The sequence below is a fragment of the Anopheles merus genome, chromosome 3R, assembly GCF_017562075.2.
Source record: "Anopheles merus strain MAF chromosome 3R, AmerM5.1, whole genome shotgun sequence".
NCBI lineage: Eukaryota > Metazoa > Arthropoda > Insecta > Diptera > Culicidae > Anopheles > Anopheles merus.
The window spans coordinates 22,236,174-22,253,098 of NC_054084.1; the positions used below are offsets into that span (position 1 = coordinate 22,236,174).

The following is a 16,925-nucleotide window of genomic DNA, read 5'->3' on the forward strand; positions in this document are numbered from 1 at the left end:
CAAACTCGCCCACCATGCATGCTCCTGTATCGCATTTTTTCAACTCGTGACGCGACGCGTCTACGATGCAAGAGAGAAGCGTTCGTTCCGCTGGTTAGGATGGCCGTCTACGTAACGTTCTTGGTGGAGATGGCTGGTACTGGAGTGGCGGGAAATGGTCATGGTTTTTAGGTGACGGTTGATGACGCTTCTAAGTCGTTTCTGGGAATACAGCAGGACGCTACATGTGTTTCCGGACACGTAAACCGGGCCCGATAGCTCGACAAAGAATGGTGTTATTTGCGTCGCAGCATTAAAGGGATGATGGGTTGTTTCGCAGGATGATGGCTAGCAGGTTTGCATCATCTTTCGCCCATTTGAGCTTTTGCAGGTTTCACTGGAATAGGTTATTGTTCCACTATCCTTTCACTATTAATTTACTCTTGCTGGCACCTCTTAGTGAGAAACAATTTCATTACGTTCCACATCACTCAACATCAGCTATACATGGTCGTGTTCCGTTATTCATTTTCGTACATGCATTCCCTGGCTCGAAGCTTTGTACGCCGCTCGTGCATCAGCTGTATTATTCATGAGCTAAAACGATGCAAACAGTGCACAACTGAAGCGTTGAATGATTGCACATTCGAGTGTGCTGTGTTGAGGAAATGGAAGTTTTTGTTTTAAACAGCAACACGTCAATCGCTGAAATGGAAAAAGTGGAGGTAAATGGTTTACAATTCCTCGGAAAAAGCTGATCGTTGTTTGGGGATGAATATTTGCTTTCAAATTCTGCACAATTTCTATCCATAGAGGTTTGTTGGAATTTATATATCACCATATGGTTTTCTCTGATATTTCGAGAATATGCAGGATGGGGTCTGAAGTACCAAATATGCCAAATTCTATGTAACTACATAACTGGTGTGTATGATTTGCCTATGATTTTGCAAAAAGATTCATGGCAATTGAAGGCATGATATCCTCGAAATTGTTCAGATTTTATTTCATTTAATCTTGAAATTTGCATCGATGGTAACGAGTCGTTCCTAGAAGACTGTTCAAAACGATTAAACTGTTTGACGACTGGCTGAAAAATACGTTCTAAAATTTGATAGACTGTTTATTACTGACTTACTATCACGTTCTATTGATTGCTTCGTTGCTACAATAATTCATTCATTATGTGAGGTAAATTAGAAAATTATTACAGTCAATTACAGTCATACAGTCAATAAAAGCTGAAAACGAAAGACAAACAGTGTTGCTTATATATTACTTTCTTCGGAGTTGGAAGTAACATGCTCGTTTAGTTTCTTGCGCGTATTTTACATATTTCGCTTACCGATGCTACTGTTGCAAAATATTTTGTTGTTGCATTTATGCAAATAATACGTTGCCTTTATGATACTGTGAAAAGTTTCCCCACAAACCGTAGCACTGTCAGGAAGCCATCGGGGACTGGTTTTCACTCGCTCGAAACATTTTGTTTGCCTAAAGGTTGGTACCCCTCCCCTTCCACCCCGCTGAAAAAGCAGCCATATCGCAAAAGTACGCAAAAGTGCATCAAGCACCCACCACCAACGAGGACTGCTACTTACAGTGGGTTGAAAACGTACCGAGCCAATCGGTGTACGGGCGGCGTTCGAGCACAGAACGTTCCCGGCGCAAGGGTTTTTGTGCGTTGGAGTTGTGCTTGGGATGCTACATGCTACGCGCTGGGAACATGGTGGTACAGTAGACATAACTTTTCATTTATGCAAAATGTTCCTGCTACGCAAGTTTTTGCTCAGTGCAGACCGTAAGCCATGTACGCCGTGGTGGTGTTGATTTCCAGCAGGGCAAATATTGTAGTGGGAAGAAAGATTGGCGTGAATGTGAAGATGGGCTTTCGATGAGTTTAGGCTCAAGGCGATGTAGAACGAATAGATGGAACTACTATATTTCGTATAGTATCATTTATTATTACAAGTTGGATGAGGCAGGTTTTGTTACTGATTCTTTTCAGTAGAGAAAAGATTTTTGTAGGTAAAGTTTAAATTTTAAATAAAGTCTTTGATTCCAGGTAAGACATTTAGTTGAAAATTTTATAAAAACAGTAAATAGCACTGTGATTTTACCTCAGCACTGTTAAGTTAGTTCTTGTTGAAGGATTTCTTTCTTTTCTTTCTTTCCTATTTCCTTTTCCTATTATTGCATACATTCAGGCGCCTTGGATGGTCATCAAGGAGAAATGTTTACTTTTGCCTTAGTATTGCATGGTTGCTCAGTTGCCTAACTTTAGGCGTTTTCTCGTGTTTCGATCAATTCAATCGGAAGAACTGCATACAACGCTCGAATAAATCTTCCACGCTAAAGATGACAATAGTCAATAAATATGCCCATGCATATTTAATTTCAATGACGAATCTAATTAAGCACCTCATATTAATTTCAATTTCCTTTGAAAGCAATCGCCTTGCTCAAAGGATTTCCATAAAACCCGAGCTAAAAGAATTTATTGCCTGTCAATTTCTGTCCGACTAAAGTATCCACCCGTTTTCCTCGTTTCTTTTTGCTTGAAAGATTTCGTGAGAAAAGTGGAAAGCTTAAACCATCTGCATTGATATTCAACCTGCATCGGCAAATTTGCCCGAAGCACACTGGAAGGTTTTCTATCGGTTTTGGCCTTGCCTGAACTAAAGCTCAGAACGATAGCTTCGGCACCCTGAAGGGATTGTCTTTTGCGATTGACCCAGGTTTTTCTTCTTTTCGCATTTTTCCTACCTGTTCTCTTAGTTTTTGTGCAAACAAATAGCTGTTTTAGCTATCACCTGAAGCAAGACTGTTCCGTTCTTTGCAGCATCGGCCGTTCGCTCTCCAGTGAGGTCAAAATCTGCATCATCGACAATCGGTGAAGCTGAACGGTTCATTTAATCCTTACTCAATAGTTAAATATTGGGTTTTCTTATGAGTACAGTTGGAAGAGGGTTGTTTAATGTACACCCTATATCAGCATTCTGGTTTTTTTTGGAGTAAGAACATGAAAGATCATTATATCAAAACAGTGATATAAATATTAAAATGCTTAAAATCATTTGTTTGTGATTAAAAGAAAGTGTTTGCAACGTTTAGTTTTCATAAGGATTTATCAAAACAAAGAATGTTTACCGCTAATTTTGAAGATGTTATCACTAAAGCCTTTGTCCATAACTCTCCCTTGTAGCCGAAGCAACTCTCGCAACCGGTGTAACGCTTGCTGTTTGTAAAAGTTTCGCTTAGCTCTCCCGCGGGAACTGGCCCCACCGACTGGGCACCGTTGGCAATCCTTCAGGCATCCCCGAAGAATCAGCACATTCGATGCACATTGTTTTAAATGGTAATCCTACATTATTCAGACTCAAGCGCTCGTCGTGAATAAGTAATCGCTCAGCAGCACATTTAATGCAAAACACTCCAGAGCCAAGTGGGTCCAAGCGGAGCAAAACGGAGCATCGCAATCCCTGTCCAGCGGCAACCTGTTGCAGAGCGTGAGTGTGCTCCAGTAGGCAGCAAGCAGCCCAACCGATGGACACATGATGGGGAGCGAAGGAAAAAGTTAGCAAGCAAGACGAGGATAAATGGACCAAAGTTAATTAGTATGCAATTTTCATGAGTTTACGCTGCGTTCGGATGGGTTACGCTGCATGCAAGCAACAGTACAAAGATCGATCGTTGTGTTGAACTTGTATTTGTTTGTTTGTTTGTTTGTTTTTTGTTTTTCCTACAATTGTAATCGTTTTTCTGTATTGAAAGCATTTTTGTTTCGTATTTGTTTTAAGTTAAAATAATCACATGCTCGTTTTCTACACCAGGTTTGATTTGCTTTCTCGCTTTTCTTCGTTCGTTTTCATTCTTTTCTGTTGCAATTTTTCCTCTTCTCGCGCTACGTTTTTTTCTGCTCTTTTTCCATCCTTCCTATCTCTTCCATTTCTTATGCACCCCTAAGCGCTTTCCCGCACCGGACAGGCACCAGCGGGAAGGGTGCGTACAGCTAAATAAATATATCCTGTTTGTTTGTTGTTTACTTTAAGTTTAATAAATAGTTTGAACCACTAACAACAAGGTTTTTGTTTAAATAAATTAATATAAATTACGCTTAACAATGACTCCGAATCACATCCCCTTACGTCTCCGATGAATGCAATTTGTTTCCTTTCACCCTTATCGTTTTCTTCCCGAACAAAAAATGAAAAAAAAAAACGAACAAAACAACAAAACACTTCTCTCTACACCACTACAGTGAAACTGTCACGTTTTGTTGCAGCTTCCCGATTGCAGCGCACGCTCGTGGCGCTGCATGCAACTGCTCTTATCCAGGTAATGTGAAACAGGTTAAACCTAATCTCTTCTCGTCGCACTACGTGTTACACACAAACACACACACCCGCACTCTGTCCCAGGATTTTCCAGGGACACTACTACCTACATACATAACAGGCGGACGGCACACGTACACACGCTCCATACATACATTCGCGCAGCTAGATATAAGGCATCGTACAAACTTGCATCTTCCAGTCACACAAGCCCACACACACACACACGCACGCATACTGTTCACGTCCTCGATCCTGCACGCCGATGCACACATTCCGAATGCACACACACACACACACACCCTGTGGAGGTTGTTATTTCACGCCAGTAACGCTCCGCAGCCAGGGCTTGTAGAAGGTCGTTCGCATGTAGACGCCGGGCAGGTAGGGGGCGGCACACCGGATACCGTGGGACACGGTACCGACCAGCTCGTACCGTCCGTCGGGACGCTGCAGCACCAGTGGACCACCGCTGTCACCCTGCAAGGGGAAATGGGGGAAAGAAAAGGGAAAGGGGGAATTTAATTACGTTAAAGTTTTGTTGCCATTTGCGCTGGTGCTCCGGTTGCTGTTGTGTAGCTTAACGATCGATTCGTTTTAATTATAAGCCTAATGGCATTTTTATCACATGTGAGTGTGTCTGTATGTGTCGGTGTGTGTGTTTGTTTGTGTAGCAAAATGTCACCCGACACCCAGGTGGCGTATATTTTGGGGTAATTAGAGTGTGTGTGTTTGTCTGCGTGGGATGCACCGGTATCAAATTAGAGCGGAGAGTAACGGTTGTGCGCATAATGGAACGGTAATAGGATCTATTTCGGAGCGTTCCAGCGTTCCTGGTGCAGGTTTGTGCTGAAGGTTCGAGTGCAGGAGGGAATATTTCCTGTTTATTTGATGATGCTATTTCGGGCCGTATAGCTTTGCTTGAGCACATAGTCACAGAGTGTGTGCAAATTTAAATGAAAGCTAATCCTCTGTCTCCGAAAGCTATTGCAGTGTGATCAAAGTTATTGATCAATTATGATTGATTGCACAAGAATTATGAGTAGAAGTAATGATACGTTCGTCACCAAATTTGCTGAGCGCCTAAAGGTATGCAATCGGTGAAGCATTTGTGTTGTTTTTACTAATTTAGGAAGACTATTAACGTGATTGTTGAAGAAAAGTATAAATAAAAAATATTGTAATACGATAAACCGATATAAAGGATGGGAAACCCCATTAATACATAATCATGGGGCATCAATTTCAAATTCATAACTAGCGTACAACCAGTGCGGATATAAAGAGGAGTTCATTTTGTACATTTTAAATGAGATTTTAAAAACATAAAGATACTTTTGCGTTGAAGTTCCTGAAATACAACAATTCTTTGTGTACCCGGAACAAGATAATTAGACATTCATGGCGACTCCGTTCGTTCGCTTGATTTTCCGTATCCTCGGCACTCTGCTCAGAAAAGCATACTTCCGTGCTGGGAAAAAGCACGTACAAATTTCCCCGCGCCTCTCTCCCCTTGCAACACCGAACCCCAGTTTCCAAGCGAACCGTTTCAACTCGCACTCGTCCGCTCGCAATATTTGTTGATTATGCTAATGAAATACTTTCACAAGATGACGGAAATTAATTAACCGAAGCTCCCAATCAATAATACCGCCAGCAGCCGGCGTTTTGAGGGGGGGAAGGGAAAGAGGGAAAGGAAGGAAAATCAAACGTGCTAGCGTTAAGTGTGGAAGCCCACTGGTCCGTACCTCGCAGGAGTCCCGTTTGCCGTTGGCGTACCCGGCGCATACGAACGAGGGCAGGATCTTCTTGTTGTGTCCGGCCATGTGGAACATCTCCTGGCAGACGCTGTTCTCGATGACCGGTACCTGCGATGGGGTTGGAGAAAGCAGTGGCGTAGAATTTCCGGCGAGGTTCCAATGCAAATGAATGATTCCCCCGGGCGGCATGGGCGGCACCAGACATGGAAAGTGGAACGAGCAAATCTCATTAGTTGTAATGCGAGTTGTTGTTTGCAAATGCGATGATTTAAGGGGTTTAATTACCTGAACTTCCTGCAGGACGGAGGGTACACCGCCGCCGTACGTTAGCCGGCCCCAGCCCGTCACGGTAGCCATGCGCCCGGTAAAGTCGGCCTCGTCGCCTGGCATACAGATTGGCACTGTTTGGAATGAGGGGAAGTGTGAGAAACGAAAGGTGTGAGAAAAGCGGAACCAGATGCGAAACAAGGGGGTCAATAAGGCTCTTCCCCGTTGGACTGGGGATGCTGGGACCTAATGGCCCGGGCAATCAGTTCAGCTCCAACAGTGGCGGATGTTGCCGTGATTTGCCCACGTAATCGAGTGGATTAAGATGATTACATAAAGGAAGTGAGGAGGAGAGTTTTGTGAGCAAACGCTCCTGGGGAGCAGGAGCGTAACTATTTCTTCCGAACAATCGTGAGTAGATGCCACTAGGGAAGTTCATTATGGTGCGCGACGAGGCAGCGGCCTGCATACCAACGAGGTACGCACGTATACGACAATTTCGAAGCCAAACGAAGCCACTTAACCAGGAAGACAGTTTCCGTTGCCTTACCTATATGAACGTCGTAATGGATGGGATTCTCGAGCTCCAGGATGGCCAGATCGTTCTCGAAGGTCGCTGCATCGTACTGCCGGTGCACGATGACACGTTTCACGTTCTTCGTGACGGAGCGCTTCGTTTCCAGGTCACTCGAGATGTCGAACTCTCCAAACACTGCTACGAGCGAGGCAAGGAAGCTGTTTGATTGGAAGAAGTACAGAAACGAACGTAAGGTAATCGTTTTTTCGTCCTTTTTTTAAAAAATTGCTTCCAACACATGCTGGAATGGCTTTTTCTTCTACGTCTCCAGCGTTGACTGCTGTCTCCGGAGAAACTCCCACCCTGCTTACCCGGGCTGACAGTGAGCGGCGGTGATGACGTATTCGTTCGTGATCAGCACACCGCCGCACTTGTTCTTAGTGAACAGGCCGAGCCAGGTCGATTCCCGCACGAGCACCTGCCACGGCCATTCGCCAAACTTCGATGCCTTGCCGCCTACGACGCGTCCACTCTTCATCAATGGCCGTTGGCCACAAACTGCAGAAGAAAGAGAGTGAGAGATAGAACGAATGTATGCCATTAGTCATCCCACAGAACGTGACGCTAGAATTTGCCCCATTTTCCCTGACGACCCACAAACAAAAAACAAGGCATCTTTGCGTTGCGTCATGCTTACGAATCTTTCTGCCACCGGCGTGCTGGTGGTCCGCCGTCTCGTTCTGCTCCTCACCAACGTCCTCGTCCTCCTCCTCCTCCTCACCGTCCTCACCGTCGACGGCGTTCTCCTCCTCGTCGATCGTTTCGTCCTCCGGTGCGGCGGTGGTGCTGGTCGTCGTCGAGGTGGGCCGCTTGGTGGGGCGCTTCGTGACCTATAAGAGTGGTTTTTTCAACTGATAAAAAGTGGAGTTGCTAACTTTTGTGTGCCATGCATGCCCCGTATCGGTAAGCGCACTACCCTACCTTGGTCGGCTTGCGCGTCGTCGTCAGCTGGGTGGTGGTCAGGTCGGCGTCGGCCAGCGTCGGCCGGGTGCTCGGTTTGCGCGTCGGCCGCTTGGTGGAGGTGGACGTGCGGACCGGCTTCTTGGTGGTGGTGCTGCTGCTGGTGGAGGGTTTCGTTGCGGTGGAAGGTTTCGGGCGTGTGCTGGTTGCAGACGTGGATGGTTTCGGCTTCGTGCTGGAGGGTTTGGCAGGCTTGACAGGGGTGTCGCTGGCAATGGGTTTGCTGAGCGTGGTGGCGGACGTTGGCTTGGATGCTGACGTTGGCTTCGTGGAGTTGCTCGGCCGTCGTACCTTGGTTGGTTTCTTCGATGGACGTGAGGAAGGTTTCACGGAAGTTCCGGTGCTGGTAGCACTATCGGCCAGTACAGTCGGTTTCGCCGTTGGCTTCTTCGTTGCACTGCTAGAGCCTGACGTGGTCGTGGCATTGGATGGCTTTTTGTTACCACTCGGGCGCTTCTTCTTCTTCTTCGGCTTCGCGGTGGTGCTTGAAGTGGGAGTAGATCCTTCACTCGTGGACGAAACGGAAGATGGCGTGCTCTCAGTAGTCGCTGCCACTGCTCCAGCCGTGCTGGTAACTGTGAGGTTCCTACGATCCTTCAGAATTTGCTCCAACTCCTCCAAGTTCCCGTTGAACGATTGCACGATCTTGTTGACGAGCATGTTCACCTTGTCCTCCTCGCTGGCCGGGGTACCGTACAAACCTGACTCAATCTTTGTAATGTTCGACATCGTGGTAGCGTCCGTCAGGTTAAGGTTCGGGTTGCGCACCGGCGGGAAGTTGTTGATGTCGTCCGGTGTCGTGTAGAGTTCGTTCTTGAGCGTGGACACCTCAACGGGCGACGGTGGTCCGTACGTCTGCAGACTTGGCTGGTTCGGTGGCACGCGGATCGGATAGGATGGCGTAGAGCCGTACGATGCCGTCGGCCCGTAAGGTGCGTACGTGGAGGAGGCAAAGTTGCTGATCTTGTTGTTGTTACTATCCACGATCGTGTAGATAGAGGTAGAGGTAACGCCGTTGTCTAGCGCTGGACGACTCGTCGATCCAAAGTAGCCCTCATCTTCAAAGTCTGCCATCGAGGACAGGTAGACGGGTGGTGTGTTTTCGTAGAAACCGGGCCGCGAGCTGCCCGGGGCGACCGAGGATCCAAGTTTGTTGTTGCTGTTCCAGGTGGAGGATGTAACCAGTCCAACCACTGGTTTCGGTGTAATGTGCACGGTGGGCGAGGGATTGTCGGACGCTGAGGCAATCTGGATGTAGTTTACGTTGGCCAGTGTGGACGGGTTCTGGTGGGACAGGGTGGACGACTGTACGATGTACTCGGGCAGCTTGATCGTGGTAGCGATCGGGCGCTTCGTTGCGATCGTTGTGATCTTCTTCGTTGGCTGCACGGATGAAACGGCCACTGTGGAGGCGGGTCTTGTGGGACCGGTATAGTAGCCAGCGCTAGCCAGCGTGTCAGTAGTGATCAGAACCGGGCGCTTCGATGTGCTTGCCGTCACGATGATCTTCGTTGGTGGTGGCCGATGAGTGGATGAGGGTTGTGGGTCATTTTGCTGCGATCCTCCGTACGATGCAACGGCACTGTTCGTTAGCAGCGTCGCCTGCACTACCACCGGCTCCAACGTGGGTCGTTTCGTCGGTTTCGGACTGTACACGTAGCTCGTCGACGGGACATTGCTGGTCGTATGCGTAACCGTTGGAGCTTCCGTTTTCTGTGGCTTCGTAATGTAGAAGCTGGTCGGTCCGTACTTGTCGTAATCGATCGCAGCCGTGCCGTACGTGGACGGTACAGTGGACGCCTCAAACGTCGCCTTTGTCGCGTTGGCACCGTCATCGGTTTCGTACTGCGGTCCCACATTGGAATCGTTCAGCATCAGTATGATCGACTCAATCGAAGGGATATTGTTCATGGAAACGGTCGGCTTGGCCTGCGTGTCATTTTTCGTATCGTTCGAGATGGTCTGCACCAGCACGTACTGGCTGCCCGATTCGTTCGAGCTCGGTTGCGTTGGTTTCGGGCGCGGCTTAAACTGCGGCTTAGGGTACGTCACCTTCGCCGGCTTGACCGTCGGCGCCGGCGGCTGTGGGACGGATTGGGACGCTTGCGGCACCCCGGAGAAGTCGTTCGGGTTGGCGTAGCTCTGGTCCACGGTGCCGTGCTCGTTCAGCAGATCCGTTTCAGCCGCCGGATGCGTAATGTCACTGTGATCGAAGAATTGGCTGTTTTCCTGGAAGATTTGATTCGCAATCTGCTGCACACCGGTCGCCGTAATGTCGGTGCTCGTTTCCGTCGAAATGGCCGACGAGCTGGGGCCGGAGCTTTCACCCGAGCTCGTCTCACCGTACGCACTCAGCAGGGATGGAATTTCCGCACTGTACACGCCGTCCTTGTTCACCTGCACGTAGTGCGTCTCGTCCGACTCGGTGGTGGACGGGTAGCCTAGCGACGAAGACGGCGGCAGCTCGTCGCTTTCCGTCTTGATTTTGTTGGTCGAGGGTGAATACACCGACACCGCACCGCTGGCCACATCGTACTTGTTCGCACCGATACTGTTCAGCACAATGTCCTCGTCCAGATCGTCATTCACGATGTAGTTGTTGTTCTGGATCTTCTGGTAGAGTGGTTTGATTTTCTCGCTCGTTGCCATGTATCCTCCGCTCGTGTCCGTTTCGTACGAATCGGGCTTCGGTGGATCCTGCTCCACAACACCCTCCCCGTAGCCACCGCCCGATGCCTGGCTGCCGAACTTTTCATACTGACTGGCAATGGCCGAGCTAAGGGACGATTGGCCCGTCTGCTCGGTGGCGTTCGCCTGCTCCATCAGCGCATCCGCGTTCGCTAGCGTGTCCTTCGTGAGCGGCAGCTCGCAGCACGTCCCGAACAGGAACCCATCCATGCAGGCACCGACCACCTCGCCCTGCCGCTGGAAGCACTCGTGATTGAACATGCAGATCGTGGGGCCACGGCGCTCCGGCTCACGTTTCAGCAGCGACCGCGTAGCATTGCAGAACTTTGGCGTAATTCGGTACCCACCGAACAGTTTGCGGCTCTCTGGAGAAGACAAGGGAAAGGAAGAAGCAGCAGGGTTAGAGACGACTTGGCAAAGGAAGAAAAAAGGTCTGTGAAAGCTATAATAAAAATGGTTGCATGCGAACGATGGGAGCTGTCCTGCCTCGTTGAACCCGGCAAAGCAAGGAGAACGATGCCTTTTTGCTGAGTATGGTACGTGACTCGTGAAGCGCGGGCAGCATTTGCTAGCGCAGTGGGGGCGTCCTTTCCATCTGCAGTGTGCTTGTTCTGCTGCAGCGCTGGGTAAACAGTAAATTTTACTGTCGCTTTTGTGTGTATGTGTGTGTGTGTGTTCTGTAGGTGTAGAAAGAAGGTGGCCACTGTACAGCACTCTCCTTGCATGGAGTAAAATAACAAAAAAAGCGTTTCCATACAGCATCCCGTCTGCTTCCGGCTGCTCTTGAAAGAATGTATCGATTTTCTGTGGGCGTCGGGAAGACTAAAGCATTGGAGAGGGGGGGGGGGGGGAAATAGTGGCAAGGATCACATTGCATTCGTTACGGTTTAGTGACCGTTTTCATACGAGGCAAGTGGGGGAGAAAAAATCAAACTGCCACCATTAGCCTACGGACACTACTGACAGGTTCGATCGGGCTTCCCACACAGTGGGATGTATGGTGACATGTTCCGGTACGTGTGTGTGAGTGTGTGTGTTTTCGTAATTCCAGGGAGCAGTAGTGCAGGGACATTTTCCCATACGTGCCGGCATGGTCACGTAGTATATTGCACCATGTTTCATGGGTTCAGTTAAAAAAAAAGGTTCGCCAAAACGCCCAACGTGGGTGGACCGATTCAACGGAAAATCAGTGGCCGCAACAAAGTGCTGGATTAGCAAGGGAAGGGATTTTGTGCTGAGCTTGCTCATGTTGGGCGTTGGGCGATTATATGAGCAGCATGTTGTACCAGTAGCATTACAAATCAATTTTGGGAAAGCATTGGGAAATTAATCCACAACATTGTAAAAATAATTAAAATAAAATGTAAATATAATCTTTTCCAAATAGCTGAAACCTAACAGTGAGTAAGCATTTCGTATGTAATCATTAAAATACATTTTAATCATTTGTTGCTTACTCCTTGTTACCTTACAGCTTATCGCAACGAATTGATCGAAAAAAAGCCGGCGGAAAATCGTTTTTGCCATTCCCAATCAATCCTTCAACCAGCCGGCGGAAATGCTGCGCACAATATTTATTCCAATGTTTGCCCTCTTCAGCTGGTTATATTTTCCTTCGAAAAAAAAAACCAATCGGGAGAGAAAGAGAGAGAGAAGAGACATACTCAAAGCCTTACGGGTACGTGCCAACATCGCCAACATCGTTCTATATTAATAAACCACTCGCCAAATGCGTAATAAAATGGCAAAAGATGTGTGCAAACTGTGCTGGTAAGCCCACCACCATCGTTTCTCGTTTCTTCTGATTCTTGTCGGGTGAGCACCAAGTCCTGCCTGCAGGTGTGAGCGTGTATCTGCGTGTGTTTGCGTGTGTGCTTTTGTTATCCTTCGCCCATAATCCAAACGATATGCCTTTTGCGTATTTATTTTATTCTACCAGGTGTAATCCACCCCCCTACCTACACAACCCTCCCTTTACTTTCTCTATCAAAAAGCAGAGTGTGAGAGAGAGAGTGTGTGTGTGTGTGTGTGAGAGGCCAACCGGAAATGGCAAAGGTAAATGTTTGCAGAGAATTTTGTGCTGCGCAGGGGAGTATGACCTCGCCCGCTCCGTATGCGAGTTGGATGGGTGGGTGGGGGTGGTAGTGAGCTTTTCTGGAAGGTCGGAGGTGCAGGCAGGAAGAATTACAATCAGCTCACGAACACACAGGGCACAGCCTTTGGGAGAAGGGGAACAAACACACGTGTGCTTTGACGTCACGGCGTAAGTGTTTGGTGAGAAATGGCGCAAGATTAATTCTACGCTGAAGCTGTGAGTGTGTGTGTGTGTGTGTGTGTGTGTGTGTGTGTGTGTGTGAGTGTGTTGCTGCAAAATAAGTTGTAAATTGAAGGGGCCGTGAAGGACGCGCGAAGCATGCCCGCATTTTTATCGTTACAAAATGAGCATTGAAAAATTAATTTACTTTTCTTCTGATTTTTCCACCCGTCTCTCGTCGGCTGCGGAAAACGTCCCAACCAATTGAGCGAGTAAAGGTTCATAAATCGTCCCAGGCCGGTGTGTAAAGAAGAGCCGCTAGAGAACGTTGACGACTTTGAACGGCATCAAACGTTCGTGACCGGTGCCAGAAGGCAGATGTTATCGATCAAGGGGAACTGACGGCGAGCGAATGTTAGGGATGGTTGTTGTGGAAAGAAAGCGAAGAAAAATAAAACAAACCCGCACGTAATCGCGTGCCGGAGGGCGTAAGCAATTAATTTTTCCCAGCCCTCCCGTCCACCCTCGCGGAGGTGTCGACCTCTTGGGCGCTGCATTTCACACGCGGCGCACACTCACGCCCCTTGTAAGTGAGTGCAAAATTTTGCTTCCCCTCCCATGAACTTGAATTGTAAAATGTCGTCACAAAGGCGGTTAGATGGGTGGGGTGAGAAATCGGGCTTTTGGCGCATGCAAAATCGGTGCTATTGCGGGAGCAATAAGGGAGGAAAGTTTTCTGCCACCCGATCGGAGCTTTTGTCGCACATTGGCGTGGGGCGTGAAGCTGAGCGCATCATTAATTTCAATGTGCCACACGCTTTGTTTTATCGGGCACCGGTGATGTTCTTTGCGTGCTAAGGAGGGATGGTGTGAAAAGTGAAACCCCCGTGGCACGAAAGTGAAAATGAGAAGCTGGCACCGATTTGGTGCATAATAAATGCGTGCGTTGGGAGGGAGGTTTCGATCGTTCGGGAGGTTAAAATTATGGAAGCAAAGTTGAGAGACAGGGCGCTTGGGAGTCATCATTCACTTTCTTGTCCAATTGAAATTTATGATACAATTGATGATTGATGAAACATTAAAACTATAGAAAAATCTAAGAAAATCTAAAACTGATTAAACATGGTTTTCGGTTTCTTGCTTTCCTATACAAATAGCAAAATTTTAATGACTATTGTACTATAATTTTTTTGGTAACACGACAGCATCGTTTCAATGAATTGATAAATGTGATAGTAAACGTTTTTGTTACTCATCATAAGTGGCAATTAAAAAAAGATTTTGATATCACATTGATCAATCTGAAGAAAAAGCAAGGTATCAATGAGTTTTTGAGCTTTCAAAATTAGTTTAAGTCACTTTAAGCAAGCAAAAGAAGAAAGTAAAACTAAAAGTTTAATGTTATTTACTTGAGCTTTACTGCAAATCAGGGTATGGATGGAGTTCATATTATTAACGTGAATATGTTAGTTTTTATTATTGATATTTGATTAAAGGTTACCGTATTTTTATAATTATTTAAACAGTTAAGTTTGTTAAGATGCAGCAGCTACAATGATTCAATGGAAATAAATTCCAAGTATTCCATATTTACGTACGTTCAAATGCTCCACACTACAACAGAACGCACTCGAAATGGCATCCAAAAGTGGCATTATCACCCTTAGCAACCTAATACGCCTACAAACTCCACTGTAAGCTGGCACAAAACAAGCCCCCGTACCACACCGTACCCCAAAAGGTACACCTGTGCTAACTACTCCACCCGATATGCTCGTTGTTTCTCTCCCGGGTAGTGACCTGAATTTTCTTTCATTAAGCTCGTTTGTCTGCATCCCAAGCCCGGGTGTGGGTGTGCCTGCCGTGCAACCAGGCTTTCGATTGTCCTTCCGAAAAGCGAATGTTCACTCTTCTGCGCCCTCGGCAGGAGCCTACTACTTCTACTACTACTGCTACCAGGAAGGCAGGCCGGCTCCGTACCACTGCAGTGTTTTGTGGTGTTAATCTAATTTTGATCCGCCTGTGGCCCGAGAGGCTGAATTACGCTTCGCCCTAGACGGCGCGTTAAAATGCCATTCTATGATCTGTCTTTGGGGCTGCAAATGCCAACCGTATAATTCGAAAAATTAAGGCGAAATAGTTAGGCGAACGTTTCGAAGCGACAGCGATCGACGGGCAGCGTTTGCGTGCAAAATGAAGGCAAATTTGGTGCAAAATTGTCGTCCCTTATTCAATTGTGCCCGGGGAGGAAATCCCATGCAAACGACAGTAGGGAGCACCAGTTTCGGTGTATCCCTTTTCACTAGTGCGGTTGATAAACATAACCAAAACCACGCTATCGTTTGCTTTTCATGAATAAATATATCCTCGCTCGGTGCTCGGTTATATATATTTCGGTTTTTCGCCCGTACCGTCGAGGACGATTGGCTGCTAATGAGACACTGGTGAGCGTTTACGCGTCGTGAAGCGGAGCCCCGGCTTGGCACGATTGGCTCGGTGCCAAAACAATTTACCCGCGCCGTCCCGTCAACCGGTGGTGAAATGTTGCTGCTTGGAGATGTGCCATTTTGCTCAGGCTCAACAAAACGACGCTTCCTTGTGTTTGGCGTAACGCTTCGTTTAAACAGCAAATTATCCTGCCGTCTACTTCGCTGCTAAAAGTGAAGCATTGGGATGAAGATAAAGTGGATTAACATTGCATTGTTCAGCATAGTGTAGTCGTTCATTACAATTCATTCGGAAGATGTTGAGGAAGCTTAAGGGCAGGAAGATAAAAGTCAAATTTGATAAGGGGGGGGTGATATTACGGAAGATTGTTATGAATGAAAAATGAACCGTTTTAAGGTTGGTAAATTAATTTCGCCATTACACTTCAAAATGAGATTAACGTTAGGAGTTTCTTTGGAGGTTCTTTTCAATAGAGAAAAGCAGTTGCATGATAGATAAGGACTTACATTTCGTTTCTTATCATGTTACAATCTTCCAATAGGAAACAAATGCCCTTTCTTCCCGCCGTGCCGAGCGATGTTCAATTGAAGGTGAAACGAATCGCCAGTAAGTGATAGAAATCAATCTCAAATGCTCTCCCGAGCAGACCTCCTGCAGACATCCCGCATCCGACCCCTGCGCACCATTAATCATCCATCCGTCCAGGCTGTTCCGTGCGCTCGGAGCAGTAATTAGGAAGCCGGCCGGTAGACGCCGATATAAAGATATTACTGAAAGCTGTTACACAAAAGCCAGCAGCTGCAATAAATCAAACAGTTGCGCTCTTATTTCAATCCTTCCCAACCTGGGAAGCCCTGGGAGCGGTAGCGGGTAGCGGGCGTAGCAAATTTATAATAAGTCTCTTCTAAAACGATCCACTTAATGCACTGACTCTCCCGACGATGATGACGATTGGGAGTGGGATGTTGTACGGTACGCGAAAGGAGCCCCCCTACAGCAGAAAAACAACAGCACACGAGTCCATTAATCACCCAAGTAATTGGGCCAAGGGTTCACAGGTTGAAAAATTGGTCCCATTCTACGGGCGTTTCGGAAGCGCTCGGAAGCGTTTCGGGGTGCGCGAGCGAGGAATGCCCTTACCTGCCTTCAGTGGTACATAGAATGGTGCATTTCTTATTGTACTTGCTCGGGCCACAGCGAGTTGTGAGGGCGTCTCCACACTTTAGCTGAGCCGAAATAAAAGCGAAAGAGCTGTACGAATAGCTGCACCATCATCCTTTTGGAAGGCCTGACCATGAAATGGACCTAAGCGGGCATGGAAGCTTTATTGTGGGCCGTCCAGGGTACGATGAGTTTTAGTGTCCTCGCTTTATTTGTGTTCTTGGGTGGGGCATTTATTCTTCTTTCTCCCTTTGTTTTGTATAAACTCTTTCCCAATGCGGAGGTGTTTAATGGCACAACAGCACAAAAAGCGAAAAACAAAAAATAATTTTGATTAGTTCTTTTAGTGCTTTGCGCAATCCTCCCGCAAAAAGGTGATGATTTTGGATAAGCGGAAAATTTGTTATCTCAGCCTGCTAGCGTCATTAAAGCAAGGTTGATGGTGGACATAAACGAGGCAGCTTTAAGAAAAAGTATCTGTTGGTGTTAAAGGC

At 47.2% G+C, this 16,925-nt stretch overlaps 1 protein-coding gene across 1 annotated transcript in view; it reads right to left on the reverse strand.

The window, feature by feature from the left end:
- Window positions 1-3,695: 3,695 nt before the first annotated feature.
- The window catches only part of LOC121595856 (serine protease filzig), a 38,381-nt gene continuing 25,151 nt past the window's right edge, over window positions 3,696-16,925 (reverse strand). Inside the window, exons 2-8 of the mRNA XM_041920156.1 lie at window positions 7,842-10,933; window positions 7,558-7,750; window positions 7,232-7,418; window positions 6,894-7,078; window positions 6,362-6,477; window positions 6,065-6,184; window positions 3,696-4,796 (exon numbers count right to left, since the gene is read on the reverse strand). Coding sequence (XP_041776090.1) covers window positions 4,632-4,796; window positions 6,065-6,184; window positions 6,362-6,477; window positions 6,894-7,078; window positions 7,232-7,418; window positions 7,558-7,750; window positions 7,842-10,933 — 4,058 coding nt within the window. The 3' untranslated portion in view covers window positions 3,696-4,631. The remainder of the gene's footprint in view (window positions 4,797-6,064; window positions 6,185-6,361; window positions 6,478-6,893; window positions 7,079-7,231; window positions 7,419-7,557; window positions 7,751-7,841; window positions 10,934-16,925) is intronic.